The sequence below is a fragment of the Elephantulus edwardii genome, unplaced genomic scaffold, assembly GCF_000299155.1.
Source record: "Elephantulus edwardii isolate Elephantulus edwardi_28Jun2011 unplaced genomic scaffold, EleEdw1.0 scaffold00397, whole genome shotgun sequence".
Taxonomy (NCBI): domain Eukaryota; kingdom Metazoa; phylum Chordata; class Mammalia; order Macroscelidea; family Macroscelididae; genus Elephantulus; species Elephantulus edwardii.
Genome location: NW_006400147.1, coordinates 174903 through 195472, shown reverse-complemented (window position 1 = coordinate 195472; position 20570 = coordinate 174903). Strand labels below are relative to the sequence as shown.

Genomic DNA, 20570 nt, shown 5'->3' with positions numbered 1-20570 from the left:
TCATTGTTCAGCTCTCGGATGCATCTGCTGGAGGATCAGCTTGGAGTTGGTTCTGACTCGACAATGAGTTTGCGTTTGAATGTTTAGATAAGGAGCTCTGGTGATGCAGTGTGTTACATGTTGTACTATTAATGGAAAAGTCAGTGGTTTGAATCTTAACAGCTGCTCAGTAAGAATAAAATGGGCAGTCACCTCCTAGAAAGAAACATTTACAGCAACCCATGGAGTATTGCTATGAATTGGAATCAACTCAACAACAGTGGGTTTTTTGGCTTTAGTCTTTAGATTTTGATGAGTTTGTGCAGGGAGAGCTTGGGGCATGAGGAGAGTAAACAATCAGCCATTGCATATTGCTGAGTTCATCGACTCGTGTTTGTGGTGTTATGTATTTTATTAGATGCCGTGGAGTCTATTCCGACTCATAACGACTCTGTATTGCAGAATGAAACACGACCCAGTCCTGCTCCATTGCAGAGGGCTTTGTTTCTAAGTTAAACGAACCAGAGCTTCCCCGTACAACCTTAGGGTCTCTGTGCAAGGCACATCTTTGGCCACATATCTTCCACTTGGCAAGAAGAGAGCTGGCAGCCCTGCCACTTTGTACATGCCAGCTGTTGACACATTTCCCCACGGTCACGAGAATGTCAGCTTCGAAGCTGCCCAACCACATTGTAGAGTTCTAAGAGGCAGCAGAACCCGTTCTTCTGTGAGTGACCATCGACAGGCTCCCCTGGAGAGTCCAAGTTAGAGCCCACAAGGCGTTTCTTCTCCTGTACAGTTCCTTAAGTCAGAGGACAAAGTGAAACTTACACAGGTTTGAGGAGTAAAATGGAAAGATCTTCTAGTCTCTGATATTTACACGACATTGACTTGATGGTGATGTTTAAAATAATTTATGCTGTCTGTCTGAGAATGATACCAGACTTTGGTTTGTGATGTTTTACATTGTTTTCCCCTGAAAGGTTTCTCTCAGCTCTAGTTTTTGGTAAAAGTAAAAATATCTCATTATCTCCAGATGAGGACTCTCTGCTTCTCCTTGGCTGTAAAGTCTTAGGGCAGGGGGAGAAGGAACTGTATAGATTGGGCCATTTTACTTGTTGCCATTTAGCAGTAGTTGACTATGAAGTGAGAGAACTGGTCAGAGGAAGAGGGACTCACTTCTTTGGGAGCTATGTTGTTATTTGTGGAAAGCATTATTTGTCTCAAGTTTATGAGTGACAAAGATGAAGAAATGTAGGAGGGGTTTGAGCCTATTGATTGCCACACTTGGCAGCTGGATTGACATGACACATCAAATTCCCAGAAGGCGTAACAGAAGGCCATTGAGGCCACCTCTGGCGTGACAAGGCCCCTTTGTGAGGCTGGTCGTGTCTCGCCAGCTTGGCTCCAGCAGGGTAGCCCTTGGCTGGCTGGGTAAACAGAGTTGTGTCTACACCACTCCTGCTTCAGACACTTGTAGAACTCCAGAGGTTGCACCTGAAACCCAGTACTGTGTAGGGTCCAAGTTGACTTAAATCCGGGAGACAGGCAGGGCTCCCTTTAATTTCATGCATGTATTCTTGGGTGCTTTAAGGGTTATCCATTTGTTTGTCATTAGAAGTAATAGTTTAGGGAGTTCTGGTGGCATAGCCATAGAGCATTGTGTTGTTAATCCAAAGGCTGTGCCTCTCTAGTGGTTCGAATCCATCAGCCACTTTAAGAAAGAAAGAAGGGCAGTCTCCTTCCATGTGACTGACAGACAGCCTTTGCAACCCAGGAGTGTCTGCTGTGAGTCAGTTCCAGTGCTAAGGCAATGACTTTTAAAATAAGGAGGAAGAGAACTGTTTAAAAGGGATATATGATTAGATATTATTGTCATAACAGGAGTCCAGAACAAATGCTGCATAGTGGAGTGGACTTGAGAGGGATTGTATAACAAAGAAAGAATTTTTTTTTCAAAGAGAAGAGTGAACTGGGGAGGGAGGTTGGGCAGGGAGAAAAGCATAACAATGAATGAATGGAAATCCAAAGTCTCTCTAAACTTTCATTAAAATTAATTTTTTTTTTTAAAAAAGGGATAAGGATTCAAGAGTACCTACAGACTGGTGGAAGCCCTGGGTAATGCAAAGGCTGAGGGGCTTAGCAAACCAAAACACTGGAGAGTCCATCTACCAAGAAGCATCTTGGAAGAAAATGCTGGCAATATTTCGCTGCAGTTCAGCCATTTTTCACTCCATAGAGCACAGTTCTGTTCTGGCACATGGGAGCTTCTTGAGTAAGAATCATCTGACTGATTAATGCTTTTGATTGAGTAAATACGTAGCACAGAATCCTACACGAGGAGGAGAACCCTGGAAGGAGTTTCATCCATTTCCCTACATGACAGTACAAAAACAGGTCCAGTGTTCAGAAACTGATTAATGGCTTAGCTCAGCACATCAGTTTGTTGAACCTTCACCACTTCTTACTTAGAAATAAAGGTCCTAAGGACTAAGTGAATGGGGGAAAAGTAGTAATAATAATAATAATAATAATATAATGAGAAGAATAGAACTTGGACTTTTTGCCCTCATTTCTAACTCACTCAGTGTAACTTATAAATTAGCCCATTAGTTCTGACATGCTAACGATAGGGTAGGTGGGAAGATGGCTATAAAACATGTTAGGATCCTCTTGTGGCAGCCCTCCTGCAGGGGTTACTGGCCAGGCTTACTTGCTCCACTTGGCTCTCTGGTGAGCTTAGTGTGGCTGGTGGATGTGGAAGGATTAAGGCAACCTCCAGGGAAAACAAGCCAGCCTTTGACCCGAAGGTGAAAATGAGAACAAATCGAGGATAAGACAGTTTTTAACTGTGGATGTTGTTGTTACATGCCCTCGGGCTGACTAACTCATGTTGAGTCTGGTAATGATGGATCTGAACCCTGCCCTATCCACACCACCTCACCGTGCAGTGTTCCCTTGCTCTGCTCAGATTATAGCCTCTTGGTCTATGTAAAGGTTTCACATGAACACAGCTAAGTGTCCTGGGATTCCCATTCATCTCAACATTAGCTGTAATTCGTTTTGATCCACACAGTCAAATGCCTTTGCATGTTGTTATTATGTGCCGTCAAGTCACTTGCGACTTGTAGTGACCCCATGTACTATATGTACTATCGCCCTAAAGCCTGCACTATCCTGTGTCAATTTTATTGTCTCCAACACACCTAGCCCCATTACCCCAGTCACTGTCAAATACAAAGAGACATCCTCTGCTTTCTGCCAAGATCCATCTGACATCAGCCTAGTGCCACGGCCTGTTCTAAACCCACCTTGAATTTCTTGCAGTTCTCTGTTGGTGTACTGTTCTACCCGTTTTAAAATAATCTTCAGCAAGATTTGTAATTTTAAATAATCATGCAAGATTTTGTTTGCATGTGATGTTAATTATATTGTTCTATAATTTTCCCATTCTGTTTGTTCACCTTTTTTGGGAATGGGAACACATATGGATCTCTTCCAGTCAGTTGGCCAGACAGCTGCCTTCCAGATTTCTTGGCATAACCTGGTGAACACGTCCAGGGTTGCATCAGTTTGTTGGAACATGTCAGTTGGTTTCCATCAGTTGTGCTTTTGGGGGGGGAAAATCCATTTCATAACAGTTATTACTTATTTTATGGAAACATCGCATTCAGATGAATCCATGAAGGAATTCTGATGTTATTATTGTGTACTATCAAGTCAGAAGCGACCCATAGCTGATGCTCCAGGAGGTTATCAGAGGCCAAATACTGCATGAGGCCGGGGGGAAGATTGCCTATCTTTTACCCGCAGTGCAGCTGATGGATTTTAACCATGTACCTGTACGTTGGCTGCACAATTCCTTACCTCTCAGCCACCAGAGCTCCCTAGGAATCCTGATAGTTGATCTGATTTTGATTCATAGAGTTTAGAGTATGTTAGTCAAGTTACATTTCCCCCACTAATTTGTCCATATTTCAGAAAGTTGTAAATTATTCTTAGGTTCTGTCAATTCAGCTTGGATCCACGTTTCCCCTGTGTGCAGGAGAACAAAACACTGGTCGTTCCTGCACCATCCTCAGAAACTTTACTGTGTTTGAAATCAGCGAAGCCCCTGTTTTAGCAAACATGAAGTCCTCCTCAGGGACTGGTCTCACCTGATAACGTGCCCTAAGTAAGTGAGGCAAAGCATTGCGTCTTTATTTCTAAGGAGCACTCTGGTGGTACTTCTCCCAAAACAAATTCATTCCTTCTGCTGGGAGTGCATATTCAGTATTCTTCACCAGGACTCATTTAAAGGTATCAGTTCTCTGGACTTCCTTATTTGTTGCCCAGTTTTTGTGTGCATATGAAGCAAATGAAAATATCACGGCTTTGATCAGGTGCAATATTTTGTGTGAGACAGTAATAATGTTGTTTGATAATTTCTACATTCTGTTTATCATTTTTCTTCTGAATGGGCACAAATGTGAATATCTTTGATTTGGCTGGCCAGGTAAGCTATCTTCCAAATTTCTTGACATAGATAATTGAGTGCATCCAGCATTTGTTAATACATCTCGACTGATATTCTGTCAGCTTCTAGAGCCTTGTTTTCCCCAGCGCTTTCAGTGCTGCTTCTGCTTGGATTACTTCCTTTAACACTACTGATCCTTGATCTTTTGCTACCTCCTGAAATGGCCAAATATCAACCATTTTGGCACCGTGACTTCTTTTTTTAAAAATTTTTTTTTAAATTTTATTATTGTGTCTGTGTGTGTGTGTGTGTGTGTGTGTACCGTCAAATTGGATCTGACTGGTACAGGAGGAGATGGCCCCTCCTTCTCTGGCAGAGCATCTGGGGCACCGTGACTTCTGTATTTCTTCTGTCTTCATTTGATGCGTTATTTAATTTTTTGCTCTGTTGTTACTGTTCTGTACCATTAAGTTAGAAACTGCCCATCCTTCTGCTGCAGAGCAGCTGATGGATTTGAACTGCCTGTCTTTCCATTGGCAACGTCATTCCTTATCACTGAGCCATCCGAGCTCCCTATTACAACTTGAAGCTCAGCTCTTTCTTTAATTCTTTCAGCTTGAGAAGCGCCAAGCATGTTCTTTTATTTTGGTTTTGTAAGTCTAGATCTTTTCACGTTTCGTTATAGCACTTTTCTTTGCCTTGTCAAGCCACTCTTTGAAATTATTTGTTCAGTCTTCATTTCTTCCATTCACTTTATATAATTCATGTTCTAAAGCAAGTATCAGAGTCTCTTCCAACATTTGTTTTTCTCTTTTTGTTCTTTCCTATCTCTTGAATGAGTCTTTCTTTACTGTATATGTGGTGTCCTTCCACAGCTCATCTGATCTTGGGTTGTTAGTGGTCACTGGTTTAAATCTGTTTTTTGAAGTGGTCTCTTCATTCAGTCTAGATATACAGATGATTATATTTTGGTTCCCATTGATTTGTTTTCATTTTCTTCAGCTTCAGCTTGAAGTTGCACATGAGCAACTAATGTTTGTTTCTTGGTTGGCCCCTAGCTTTGTTTTTATTGTTGACACTGAGTATCTCCATTGTCTCTTTCCATAGTTTGGTGAGTTTTGTTCTGTCCAGAGAAGTCCACAGGTATATAGTTGCCATTTATATGGTTGAAAAAAAGTATGTGCAATAAATAAGTTGTGGAGAATTCCAGCATGTGATTTGTGGCATAATTTCTGAGGCCATATTTTCTAAACTTTACACCATCAGTGTTTTCCTGACTTAGGGGTAAGGTACCCAAAGGCACCAGCTGCACTGAAAGAGAAAGATGGGCATTTTCCAATTATTAGGGTGATTTGGGGTGGTAATGGGTAGATTCGTTCAGTCTTGAAAATCGCTGCTGTGTTCTTTATTTCTATGATTTGCATATTTTAATGGTTTCAGAATAAACTAAAACCCATCTTCTCTGGCACTTCATCTCGCTTCCATGTTTCCAAAGCCTCCACATTTGGTGGTTAACAGTAGAGTTCCAGTAGTGGGGGTAGTCAGAGGCCTGAGCCTTCCCCTAGTGCTTAAGTGTGTGCCTCACTGTCTATGAATTTTCCTATGTAATCTTCCCAACAATCTTAAGGGAATTGCTGTAATATCCCCATTTTTTTAAATATGTGATAAAAATGTAAGCTTATAAAGAGCAGTCAGTGGGACTTAGTAACAGCCACCACCTTGGAAGTGCTGCTAACCCAAAGGCAAACGGTTCAAATCCACTAGCTGCTGCTCAGGAGATAGGTGTGTGTTCTCCTCCTGTGCAGTTTACAGCCTCTGAAAACCTGCTAGAGGGTCAGCTATGAGTTGACTCTCAATTATGACGGCACCCAACAAAATAAGATATAATGTGGGGTGGTCTTAAGTAGTCTTCTCTCTCAGCTGGAAGTGGCTGGAGGAAGAAGGAGGGTGAATTTTGAGAATGCCATTTACGGAGTGGTGAATTAAGGCTTTCATCCTATACATTTATGAACAGAAATTGCTGTGAGGGACCAAAAGGTGAGCCAGGCTTGAGGCTGCTGGATTAAAAACTGCATGGAAATTCTTCATGGAAATGAGGCCATGGGGTTTTATTTAAATTCCACCAGCTAACCACATGTGTTTTGAATCTTACCATTAGAATTAAGGAGTTCCTGTAATTTTTTTTTCCCTCCAGTTGAATTATGTTTTAGATGAGCTGAGAGGAAAATGCCCTTTTTATTCTGAAAAACAGTTGTTCTGTTTAGGAAGTTGAAGAAACTGAGGTCAAGTTCAGGCTTCTTTCTCAGGAAATCTTAACACAGTTGCAGCTGTAATACATCAGCTGAGTGAGTTCTCCAGACAAGGGGTCTGTCTGCATCCACCCTGCATGGAGGTGGCTTTGATCTTAGTCTTGACCCGACAGCCGTGTTATAATAACACCGTTTTAAAGTCTTGTGTCTTCAGGAACAGATGGGTCAGGGGAGAAGTCCATGGCTTTGGGGAGACATATATTTGAATTCTGACTCTTCTTCTTTGTAGCAAATCCCACAAATTCGTTGAGCTTCAGTTTCCCTATCTTTGATCTGTTTCAACAAATTTTTCCTAAACCGAACTTATTCCATACATAGAGAATATGTTAATTGTAGAAAACAGAAATACAGCAAACACCTCCAATAAAGAAACGAAACCAGAATAAAAGTAGATATTATCTCTAGTCCTATTATACAGAAATAGCCATTAAATACTATTTCCTAGGTTGCTTTGAGGGTCAGCAAGATTATAAGAAAATAAAAAAAATGAAAATAATTGAAATTTCCTAAGCTCTATCTAACTATGAGTTAGCTATTTTGGTGATGAATCCTAAGGTCTAGTGATGCCACCCTGAAGGCATTTGGATTGAATCCACCAGCTGCTCTGAAAGACAAAGGCGAGTAATCTCCTGTGCAATTTATAGCCTCTGAAAACTCACTGGAGAGTCAGCTATGAGTCAGTTCTAACTCGATGGCACATAATATCTAAGTAGGAGATATGTTTAATATTGTGAAGTATTAAAATTTGAACTCTTTCAGAGCTAAGGAGCCTTTTACTAATTTATCTCATGTTTTCCATTCTTTCATTTCATTTTGTTTACTTTATCTTATTGTGATACCTAGTACATATCTGTTCTCCAACTTTTCTGTGATATATTAAGATTAAGATATATAAGATTAAGTAGTATTACTTAGATAATTGTTTTTTAAAAGCTATACAGGTTCATTGTGTAAAATGTATGACATGAAATATATGTGGGAAAACCCCTACTATTTCAGTCCCTGAGAACAGCTACTTGTAACATCTATCATAATTCTTTGCAGCCTTTGTTTTGTGCCTTCCCCCCCACATACTAAAATCCTAACACATACTATAACTTGAGAATTAAAAAAAATGTTTTGCTTAAGCACTCAATAGAAGTTTGTTGCACAGAATTATTTATATTAGTAAGTGGGGGGAAACCACCTTTAGTGTAATTATTTCTGTTATTAAGATCTCATTGAAAAATATCTATTAGCCATTTGCATTTTTTTCTCTTGTAACTTACTTGATCACATTCTTTGTTTATTTACCAAGTGATCACCCCCTGTCAAATTGTCATAGTTATCTAGTGCTGCTATAATAGAAATACCACAAGTAGGTAGCTTTAATAACAGAACTAACTTTCTTCATAATCTAGGAAGCAAGGAGTTCCCGAAAAGAACACCTGCTCTGAGGGCTGGCTTTCTCGCCCTCTTGGCATCTGGGGAAAGAAAGGTCTTGGGAGATCTCCATGTGACTTGGCATCTATCCTCCCCCATCTCTACTTGTCATATCTGCTCCTTTTATTTATAGGAGCCTTGGTGGCATAGAGCATAACAAATCATTTCATATTAACTGCAGTTCATATCCACCAAGTGATTCGTAGGAGAAAGATGAGCAGTCTACCTTCTGTCAAGATTAGGGCATCAGAAACCCAATGGAGGGTCATCAGGAGTCAGAGTTGACTCATCATGGTAGGGATTTTCTGGTTTATTTTATACCTTATACACACATGAATCCTGCCTTTGTTTATATAGCCACAAATCCATTCCCAAAAGAGATTATAGCCACAGACACAGAGGTAGTGATTTACAACACATATATTTGAGACACAGTTCAATCAGTAGCACATATTTTGTTTAATATTTTTGTCAATTGAACAGGTAAAATTTGTTAAATATTAACTTGATAGATTGTTGTTGTTGTTAGATGTCAAGTATGACTTACAATGACCCTATGAGCAATGGATCTGAACCCTGTCCTATCCTGTGCCATCTTTACCATCACTGATATACTTGAGCCCACTACTTCAGTTACTGTGTCAGTCTATCCCGTTGAGTATCTTCCTTTGCTGACCCTCTACTTTTCCAAGCATGGTGTCCCTTTCCAAGGAATAGCCCCTCCTAACAGCATACCCAAAGTGTGTGCAGTGGAGCTTCACTGTCATTGCCTCTAAGGAGTACTTTCTCCAAGATACATCTGCTTGCCTTCTTGGCAATCTATGGGATATTCAGTGCTCTTCTCCAATACTACAACTCAAGGGCATCAATTCTTCCTTCTATTGTCCTTATTCATTGTCTAGTTCTCAGAAGCATAGGAACTGATTGAAGAGACCGTACCCTGAATCAGGCACATCTTTCTTTTCTCCCTCCCTCCCTTCCTTCCTTCCTGTTTTTTTATTATCATGCAACTTTACTTACAAAATTCAAATACATTTTTCCCCAGACCAGATTCTTCCAATTTCCTTCATCCCCTGCCCATCAAATTATACAACCCTATGACTAATCTCCCCCTCCTCCACCCATCCTCACCCCTCTGCTTCCATTCTCTGCCCCAACCTTGGATCCTCATAGTCATTTTACAATAATGATTTTATACAATATTTGTCCTGTGGAACTGAGTTAGTTCACTCAGCATAATGCTCTCCAGTCCCTCCCAAGTTAGGTAATAATTTACAAAATCATTGCTTCTGCATGTTACATAGTATTCCATTGTGTGAATGTACCATAATTTCTTAATACATTCGAGTGTGGTTGGACATCTGCGTTGTTTACATGTTCTTGCAATGGTGAATAACTCTGGTATGAACATTGGTATGTAATCTCTGTTTGTGCCTTACATCTCATTTTCTAAGGTTATATTCCAAGCAGTAGGATAGCTGGGTCGTATGGGATTCCTATGTTCGGCTTTTTGAGGAAGCGTCAAACTGCCTTCCTGAATGGCTATACCATTTTTCAATCTCAGCAACAAATTTCAAGTGTTCTTGTCTCACCATATCATCTTGAACTTTTATTGCTTGCTGTCCTGTTAAACTTTGACACTGTCAGTAGAGTGAGATGGTACCTCATTGCGGTTCTGATTTGAATCTCTGTTACTGCCAGTGATTTTGAGCATTTCTTCATGTGTCTGTTTGCCATTCAAATATCTTTCTCTGTGAAAATTCTTTCCATGCCTTTTCTCCATTTTGTAATTGGATTATCATTCTTTTTCTTATGGAGGCCCAGGAGCATTCTACAAATTTTCATTATGACACTCTTATCTGAGATTACTAAATGTCTGTTCCCATTTGATAGGTTTTCTTTTCAGCCTTTTGGGGAAAGTTTTTGATGTGCACAGTGATTTAATCTCTAGAAGGTCCCATTCATCAATTTTACCCTCTTCAGACTGCATTTCTGCCTGTATTTGGCAGTCTAACTAGGGTGCATCTTAGTTTTTAAATTGGCATCATTGTTTCTTAGTACTTTGGATATGTCACTGATAGCCAGCTTTCCCAATGCAATACACTCTTTATTTCGTTGTTGTTAATACCAAGGGTATTGATTGCAAATCTAAGTAAGATGGTGAAGTCATTGACAATTTCAGCATTTTCTCCATTTGTCATGATGTTGCTTTTTGGCCCACTGATGAGGATTTTTGTCTTCCTTATGCAGAAAATTCAGTCCATATTAAAGGTTGTAGTTCTTGATTTTCTGAGGCAAGTGCTTCAGGTGACTCAATGGATGTCAGAAGAGACTGAAAATTTCATTAGAGTGTCAAGAAGCCAAAACCCTGGAAAGAGATACTGAAGTAAAAGAGGTGAACAAAAGATTTCAAAGGACAGCTTGAGAAGACAAAACAGAGTAATGGAATGGAATGTACAAAGAGACGAAGTTGGAGAATAAAAAAGGAAGAACTCACTCAGCATTTCTCAAGTTGAAAGAACTACAAAACAAATTCAAGTCTCACATTGAAATACTGAAGGGTTCTTTGGGGGCGGAGGGATATTTGAAAAATGCGACAAACATCAGGGGAAGATGGAGGGAATACACAAAGTTGCTGTACCAAAAAGAATTGGTTGACATTTAAATATTTTTTAAGTGGTGTTGTTGTTAACGTGCCTTCGAGTCTCCTGTGACTCATAGAAATCCTATGTACGACAGCCCAAAACCGTGCTATAACCTGTGCCTATCTTATTGTCTCTGACATCTCCCTTCCCCCAATTACCTCAGTCACTGAATCAATCAATCTCTTCGAGAGTCTTCCTCTCTTGCTCCATCCTTCCACCCTCCTAAGCATGATGTCCCTCTCCAAGGACTGGTCCCTCCTTGCAGCATGTCCAAAGTATATCAGACAAAGCTTCAGAATCCTTGCCTCCAAGGAGCAGCCTGGTTTCACCCTCTGTAAGACAAACTTGTTTGTTCTCCTAGCAGTCCATGGTATATTCAATACTATTCTCTAGTACCACAGCTCAAGGGCATAAATTCTCCTTCTGTCATCCTTAGTCATTATCTAGCTTTTTGATACATAGCAAGTAATTGCAAAGACCATGGCCTTGATCAGGCACACCTTAGTCTCCAAACTGGCATCATTGCTCTTCAGTACTTTGGAGAGGTTCCTGACAGCCAGCTTTCCCATTGCAATTCATCTTTTGATATCCTGGCTGCTGGTGCCTAGAGTGTTGATTTTGGAGATAAGCAAGCTGAAGCTGTTAACAGTCTCCATCTCTTCACTACCTATCATGATGCTGCCAACGGACCGAGTGGTGAGAATCTTTGTTTTCTTGATGTTGAGCTTCAGTCCATATTGAAGGCTGCAGTCTTTGACCTTCTGCCGCAAGCACTTCAGATGCTCCTCTGTTTCGGCAAGTCAGGTTGTGTCATCTGTATAATGCAAGTTGTTGATGAGTCTTCCTCCAATCCTGACGTCACATTACTCCTCATAGAGCCCAGCCTCCCGGATGATCTGTTCCCCATATAAATGGAAAAGGTATGAAGATAGTACACATCCCTGGTGCACACCCTTCCGGATTTTGAACCATACAAACCATACAACATTTCCTTGCTCTATTTTGATGATAGTCTCCTGGTCCAATTATAGGTTTCACATTTCCAGAAGTCCAGTGAGTAGAGCCTGCGTGTTTAACTAGTTTTGGGGTTGTGCGCAGGGGAAGATTTCACTTTGCTGTATCCAACCCAGGTACACCCACACACCGAAGTTATTAAAAATTTCTACTAGCCACGAAATTAAAAAAGAGACACTCTTTTAAAACATGAATGAAATTAATTAAAAAAAATATTTTTTTGGTGTATAAAAGCCTGGTTTTTGCTTGTTGTTGTTAATGTTATTATGTACTGTCAAGTTGGAACCAACCCATAGCTGACCCTGCAGCAGGTTTTCAGAGGCATTTAATCACATGGGACGAGATTGCCCATCCTTCTCCCACCTCAAACATGTGCCTCTGGGATTGCAGCGCAACTTCTTGCCACTAGACCTTCAGCGCTCCCTAAGTTTTTGTTCACAAGGCACTTAGTTTATGTTAGTGGTGGAGTGATTCGAGAAAGGTGGAATGGTTATAATGTGGTCAGTGTTACTGAATTATGTATGTAGAAATTTTGAGGTGGACTATACATAATTACATATATTTTAACCATGATAAAAATTTTTATAGTAATAAGATAAACCTTTTAGTCAATCTATTATAGCCATAATAATATTGCCACTTGAACAGAAAATTTTAAAACTGTTGATGAAATGAGTCACTTTTTTTTTCCTTTCTCTACCAAATATTTTAACTGGGATGTATGCTTTATAATTACAACACACCTTTTTTGGATTAATTGCATTTCATTTGTTCAATCATCACATATAGTCACTGGCTATTATTTGGGGCAGGATAGATCTAGAGGGATGTAAGAATAAGGTGGAGAAAGTGTACTTACATATCTTGATGAAACCAGGCCCTGGTTTGGAATTGAAGGAATTTGCGTTGAATGGCAAGAAAACTCTTAAGCGAAATTTTCCCTTTCTCTGATGTGCAATTTCCCCCCATTTACACTAAGCTACATTGGTCTTAAGCATTTTCTCATAGTCAAAGTCTTAGACGCAGAAGGGAATTTAAGGACGTTCCAGCCCACCAGCCTGCCTGACCTGCACACTGTCCACTGTCACATGATGTTAAGTGAGCATGAGTGTGTGACTCTGGGTGGTGCACTCTGATTTGATAGAGGATTGTTCATTTCGAAAGTGGCTCTTTTTCTGTCTCTTAAACTATATCCATCACTCTTTCTCCACATTGCCTATTAAATGTTAACTGTGCTGACAAGTTAACTATTGTAATAGCTGACTTTCAGTGGTTTTTTAGAGGCAGTAAATCACACAGGAGGTGATTGCCCACTTTCTCCTGCAGAGCAACTGGTGGATTTAAACCACCTGCCTTTGGATTTGCAGCACAACTCCTTACACACTAGGCCACCAGAGCTCCTTCTGGTAACTGTAGTAATCATTATAAGCTGGTGTTGAGAAGATAGTATTGCCGCATTTCTGTTTTCATGTAATTGTTACATATAAGATAAAAGAGACCGCAAAGGTGAACCTTTCATTAACCATAAGTGAGTATCAGAACTCAGGATTAAATGTTCTAAGAAGGACACTAACCCTAAAGCCCTGACATCCTGGTGCTGTGGGGAGCAGGACTAGACTGCTGGGGACACACTCCAGTTTCAAGGACCCAAGCCCTGGCTGTCCCTTGTATTGATGAAGTTTGAAGGGAATGCTTAGCACATGGGAGTGGATGTTTGCCTCTGAATCCCAGTCAGTGCCGTTTGTGGTGGTGTATTTTGCCAAAGTAAAACCTTCCCATGAAATGAGCACAGCAGGATTTATTCAGCCTGCAGGAATGTGCTTATTCCGTAGTGCGTCTGTGGCTTTGTGATCCTCTCCTGATAGGCTGGTTCAAATCCAGCCAGTGGCTCTGCTTGGAGATATCAGCCTGGGGCACCCCGTGAAGAAGTTCTTTTATGTTGTATGGAGTGGCTCTCGGTCAGAAATTCCCTCACTGACACACAAGGTGGCCGATTCTGTGCTGCTTCCATTCTGAAGCATGTGTGTGACTACAGGTACTCTTGGTACTCTTGTGTATGTGACACCTTACTCTGTCTCAAAAATGAAAGCAGCCCTGTTTGCATCCTGTTCACACTATCTGCTTTCATCGTAGACTGTGGAAGCAGCACAGATCCATCCAAATACCGAAATTATCAGCTTTCGAAGAGAAGATCAATTATTGCACATAGATGTGTAGGGAGGGGAGGAATGGCTTATATGTTCTCTCTGAGTGTTCCTTTCTGAACTCAGAGGACAGTTTCAAGAGTTCAGCTCATTGAAGGAATAAAGAATTGCCATTGAAGGAAAAAGAATTGCATCAAACCCATGGTCTGCCTCTTATTGAAGAAATAAAGATTTGCCATTGAAGGAATAAAGAATTGAATCAAACGCATGGTCTGCCTGAAGAACTCGCTCCTTTGAAAGGATGATGTCATGCTGTCACCAAATGATCTTTGGGCATGTTGTCAGAAGAGGCCAGCCTCCAGAGAAAGACATTTTGCCGGTAAAGCAGAGGATCAGCAAAAAAGGAAAGCCCCACTAGAGAATCAGTTATGTGTCAGTTCTGACTTGAAGGAAAACTATTATCTCTAGAAGACACAGTTCTTTGCTATAAACGGTTACCATTTTGGAGTTGAGAGTTGCTGCTAATATTTAGCACCTAACCTCCAGTTTCCATATTGAGATCTAAAAGTTAGACTTGGTTTTTCCAAGAGGCTACAGGAGAGAAGCAGGTGTAATTAGACAAGTAGATGTCAAGGTTATCTTTGCTGTGTATACCTACAAAAGCTGCTGTTGAATCTCTGGTCTAGGTTCAAAGAAAATACAAATGTTTTTAGTGAAACAGGTTAACAGACTAGTGAGGAGAGAATTGTGAGGGAATAGAGATGGGAGATTCATGATTTCAAGGATAGGAGCTCATCTCGAGTTTGAGTCATCTGCGACTGCTGTCCTATTTATGGTGGAGAGCAGGCTCTAGAATCTCACCTCTCTCCACGTCTCCCTGACTACAGCAAAACAGACACTAAAAAGTCAGTACTTCCTTAGAAGACTTCCTGTTTCCTTGAATGGCGCCACTGTCCTTTTGCATAGAGAGCAAAATCCAGCAGTAATCTTTCTTTTGCTCTCTCCCTATCAGTGATATATCCAAAACATCTCTCAAGGCCATCCATTCATTTTCTATTGCTGCTTCCCAGGAGCCTATATCTGTTCTCAGGCAAATGGTATAATGGCCCATTCTTGCTGCTATACGTTCCACCCTTTTTGTACCACCCAGGATAAAGTCAGAGCACACTGGCCCCATGCTTAGAAATCCTCCACTGGCCCCTGTTACATGGGAAAGTCTGGCCTTATCCCAGGGAGGCCCCTTCCCATCTTGCTGGTCTTTGCACATACTGCTCTTAATTGCTTGCTGTGCTTCATACCAGCTTTCTCTCCTCTTCATGGGCCATCGTTCAAACTTTGCATGAGCTTTTATCTTTAAAGCCATGAATTTCCATCTCCTTTTTCCAGGAATCATTCTCTTCCTGAAAATCTTTCCTTTCTGAACTCCTTTATTCCATAATTCCACAGACTCTGGGCTCGGTTCCTTCTTGTCAGTCATTCAGACTTGAGCACATACTTCATCCTCTCTTCTCCCCTGACCTCCTGCTGTCAGGCAGTCACTAACATTACTCTAATTTATGCTTTGTGAAGTCTCGTTGTGTCAGTTGCTCAGTTTGTCTGTTGTTTGAGGTGTGCCTCTCTCGAATGTGAACCTCATGACAACAGGGACCGTGTCTGTCTTGTTCCTGTGTCCTCTGTTCAGAACACAGAAAGTTGTGGGGCATGAATAAATGAGTGAATGAATGAATCTGATCTACTAAGGCCAGCACTTAAAAGCGCATTGATGAGGGAGCTCTGGTGGCCTGGTGGTAAGAAGCTGCACTGCAATCTTGAAGTCGCCCGGTTCGAATCCACCAGATGCTCCGCTGGAGAAGGAGAGGCAATCTCTTGTGACAGCTGGATCCGATTCGAGGGTACACAACAAGAAAAAAAAAGTGCATAGATGACCTCTGATAGTGGGAGCCACTGGTAGTGCATATTGTTGGGGGGTTTCCTTTCTGCCTCCACAGTCTTCCTTGACAGCTGGTTGATGGTCTGTCTTCTTTCCCCACAGCCGCCCATGCCAGCTTCCTTTCCCAGCGACAGTGCACCAGCACAGCCCAATGTCCTCGCAGACCTCTTCCATCAGTGGGCCGCTGCACTCCGTCTCCTTACCACTTCCCCTTCCGATGACTCTGGCAGCCCCACAGCCACCGCCTGCTGCATCCCCCAGCCAGCAGCTTGGCCCCGATGCGTTTGCGATTGTGGAGCGAGCCCAGCAGATGGTGGAGATCCTAACAGAGGAGAATCGGGTGCTTCACCAGGAGCTGCAGGGTTACTATGACAATGCCGACAAGCTTCACAAGGTATGAACTTGTTGGGCACCGGGGAGAAGATGGCCCTTTGGAAGCATAGCTGATTCTTCGGTGGTTTTTCAGAAGTTGTAGTTTGCATGGGAGTAAAGTGCCTGTTTTTTTCTGCTGCAGAGCAGCTGGTGGATTTGAACCACTTGCCTTCAGGTTGACAGTACAACTTCTTACCTACTAGACTACCAGAGTTCCTAACCCTTATCCAGGCCTCCGTTTATTCCTTTTACGTACACTATTTTATGGAGGCAAAAAAAAGATCAATACAGTTCTTGTGGGGGGAGGATCTTACAGTCTAGGGCCTGGGAGAGTCTTATATTCTAGATAGTTGTGTAAGTCAAAATATACACAATCCAAGGCTTAAATGGATTTCCCAGATGGACAGGTGTGGTGCGGTCTCTCTTGGACTACCAGGAGTAACAGAAGGAGATGGAGTTTTCCCTTTAAATCTGGGAATCTCAGACTTATTTCTTTCATTAATATACCTCTACTCAGGAGCAGTGTTGCATCCACACTCGAGGGTGGGCATTATCGCATGCTTTCCTTACGCTCATGATTCACCAAGTGGGGAGATGTTCATTCCAGGCTATGTAGTCATCATGGGAATCTTGGGATACCTGGTGGCCTCCATGCGTCATGTAAGGGTCAGACAAAGTACAAGATCACTCAGCAAGAATAGCCTGTCTCTGCAGTGATTCCTCGCTGACCCGCACATCAGCATCTGGTATGTTTAGGCAGAGTGGGGAGGCAGCTCTCCAAAGGCAGGAGATCCACGAGGCCCTTGAATTCTTTCTTAGGAGCAATTGTTATACTCATTGCTCTTATAAGGGACTGTCTGTATGCTTGGCTCTGTCCTGGGCTTTTATAAAGAGAAAGGATAGGAATATAAAACTCACCTACCTATAGAAATATTGCAATTTCAGCTGCATATGATACTTAATGTGCCTGGCTGGGCCACATGGTGTTTAATAGTTAGGACTGCTTTTACAGATAAAGAAGCCTGTTCTGGTGAAGGCCTGCTTCCCTGCATGCTGGCAGCCAGAAGCTGGCAGCAGTGATTTGATGGTGCAGATGTTCACAGATGGAATCTGCCCTGACATGTGTCCGTGGAGCCACCACTGGAAGTGTCTGGGGCTTCCTGGAGCATCGAGCCCAGACTTGGTGCAGAGAGTTCCAGCTGCCTTTGTGAGAGAGATTAAAAAAAAATCAAAGCCAGAATCCAACAGGGGCTGCCTGAAAATTACAGCCCTACACCCATTCATACCCTTCAGAATTGGGAAACAGTGTTGTTTGCAAGTCATGGGCCTCTAAGCCAGTGGTCAGGCCCAAGCTTGCCTCCGCCATCCCCTGTGGCAGCCTCTTTCTGGGTATGGGCTGGAAATTCATGAGGTCCGACTTGACACTCCTGGGAAACCAGTGTTTTTCTCTCCCCTAAGGATGCACGCTGATAAATGTGTCCAGGCGCTGTGCAGACCCAGCCCAGGGCAGAGACTGCTTCTGGATCTTGTCATGAGGGTTTTGTCTCAACAGTTCTTCATGACTAACTTTTTGTGTGTGAAGGCGAACTTTGAATTGGCATGTAACATACATACCTTGCTTGACTTTGATGAACGTTTTTGTTTTGCAAAACACAATTACTTCTATCTCCCAAGGACTAAATATCCCCGCACAGGGGATGATTTTGGAAATTTGTGGCCAGAAGGATTTTGATGACTACTGAGCAAAGAGAAAAAAAGCAAGGGCTGTGACTGTTGCTGTTGTTGGACCACGGAGTGAGGACCAGCTCACCGCTGACCCTCCAGCGGGTTTTCAGAGGCTGTTAATCACATGAGAGGAGATGACTTCTCTTTCTCCCCCAGAGAAGCTGGTGGATTTGAACCTCTTGACTTGGGGTTAGCAGCACAACTCCTTGTCACTCTGCCACCACTGTCCCCGTAGGACATAGAAAAGCTATGTGAACCCTTAAGCTTGCCATTTTGTGGCTTATTTTGCCAGGGTCATCCTAGTCATAGAACTTCTCATAGCATTGGCCTCACTGCTCATGCTCTCTCAGCAGCTTCTAACGCGTGGGTCTGGGGAGAGGGTGGTCATTTGGTTGACAGTCTTGCCTTTCAGTGACAATAGCTGCTGATACCCCTGGCATAGAATAGGCTCTTCCCTTTGGGTGGGGTCACTACAATCCATTTTAGGATGTGACCGCTCTGTGCCAGTAACAGCATTTGATCAGAGATCTTCCTAGGACTAGGAGCGCCTTGGCTCTCACAGGTATTCATGGTAAGGGCCAAACCAAAAATAGATAGATTTTTAATTGCAGAGCTTAGCCTGCGCATACAGTGCCAGGAACACAGCAGGAAAGAACTAAGAATTCCGAGACTGTCAAAGCCCAGCCTGGATATTGAAGACCCTGCTTCCAAAGAGGCAAAGGTAGTGATTATCCCTGCTGCTGCAGGAATAGTGGTTGAACACCCCAGAAAGAACTGCTGGTTTTCTTATTTCTTTTTTAGTTACTCACTTTGCTTTTTTTTCTACACACACACACAACACACACACACACACACACGCACGCACACACACACACACACACACACACACACACACACACACGTTTCCCTGAAATACAATTAATGGACAGAGTTTCCCAAGAAGCAGATCATGGACTGTGGAGTGAGTGGTTGAGGACGAGCCGTCAGGGGATAGATGGGCATCTGAGCATTTCTGATCTCCCTGGCTCTGATCACATAGTCTGTGTCATGGCCAGCAGACCCCTGTTTGGTCCCATAAGCCAAAGAGCTGTGTTTGTGAAGGTTCTCAGGGCAGAGCCACTACCGAGCATCTGGGATGACTGAAATTTTCTCAAGATTTCCCTTTGTCCATTCCCTGTACGGCAGCAGCTCCAATGGAAGCCGTGTAATTCTCTCCCCACTGTTTGTTCCTCTGTTTCTGGGATATCACGTGTTTCCCCATATGGTGTCAGGGTGGCCATGAATTAGAGGCAACTCCATGGCAGCTGGTTTACTGAGTTGGCTTAGATCAAGGAGAGCAAATCCAGTATTTTCTCCATGCAGTCACACACACACACACACACACACACACACACACACACACAGAGTAAACTGGCCCAGGGGACTGTGTGTGCAAACCAGGCCATCCAGCTTCTTCAGCTTCAGTGAATATTTGTGAGTGCTAAATATGTTGGAGAAATGGAGAATATAGAGATAAAGATGTGGATCTTGCTCTGACGGAGTATGCACACTGTAGAATTTTAGACATAATATTCTTTAAAATTATTCTCATCCAGCTTACCATGTCTAGAATTCTGCTTCATGTCCCTGAAAGGAATTTATTCTGATTTTGCGTAAATACTTCGGAAAAAGAAATAGGCTCACTCGCAATCTGTTGTGTCCACTACCCTTCTGAAAAATGTAGTTAGAAGGCCATCCTTATGTTGAATCACAGTCTAGGATCTTTATCTTCTGGGATTTGACCTTTGTCATTCAGTGTGCTATGTCTTCACTGAGGAAAACAAACCTCTCTCCATCAGCTGTCTTTTCCCCCAAGACAAACCTGGTCCAGAGGTACATCTTGATCAGGTCCTTTCTCTCTTGGAGCCTTCCAAGCATATAACCAACCCTATTCTGATTCTTGACTTTTTAAACACTCAGAAACTTCAAACTGATTGCCATTGAATTAGAACCAACACATAGCTGCCTCTCTAGACAGTTTTTAGAGACTCTACATCTTTAACAAAGAAGTAGATTGCCCATCTTTCTTCGTTGGAGCTGCTTGTGGCTTTGAACTGCCAGTTGGGTTGACAGTGCAGCTCTCTATGCATCTGAGAGTTGGGAAATGAATAATGAAAACTGAAAAGTAATCTATGCCTTTGAATTGTGATGTTGTTGAGGAATATTAAATATTCCCCAGGCTACTTACATAACAAATCTGTCTTAAAGGAATGAATAAAATAAAAAAGCCACTGTAGGCACCTAATTTCTATTTATAGTATGCAGAAGGAAACTCTTCAAGTTAACCAGGTGTAGAATTTAAATGATCGGATTCTTTTATTTGTTGTTGTTGTTGTTATGTGCCGTTGAGTCGCTTGCGACTCATAGCGACCCTATGTACAACAGCCCTAAACCCTGCTCTATCCTGTGCCAAGCTCACTGCCTCTTACACATCCATCCCGAATACCCCAGTCACTGAATCAGTCCACCTCATAGAGGGTCTTCCCCTCCTGCGCTGTCCCTCCACTCTGCCCAGCATGATGTCCCTCTCCAAAG

The 20570-nt window shown here is 42.2% G+C and overlaps 1 protein-coding gene across 1 annotated transcript in view; it reads left to right on the top strand.

Moving 5' to 3' along the window:
- The window catches only part of AMOTL1 (angiomotin like 1), a 113613-nt gene that overhangs the window by 7945 nt on the left and 85098 nt on the right, over positions 1–20570 (top strand). The window contains exon 3 of the mRNA XM_006902358.1: positions 16002–16293. Coding sequence (XP_006902420.1) covers positions 16002–16293 — 292 coding nt within the window. The remainder of the gene's footprint in view (positions 1–16001; positions 16294–20570) is intronic.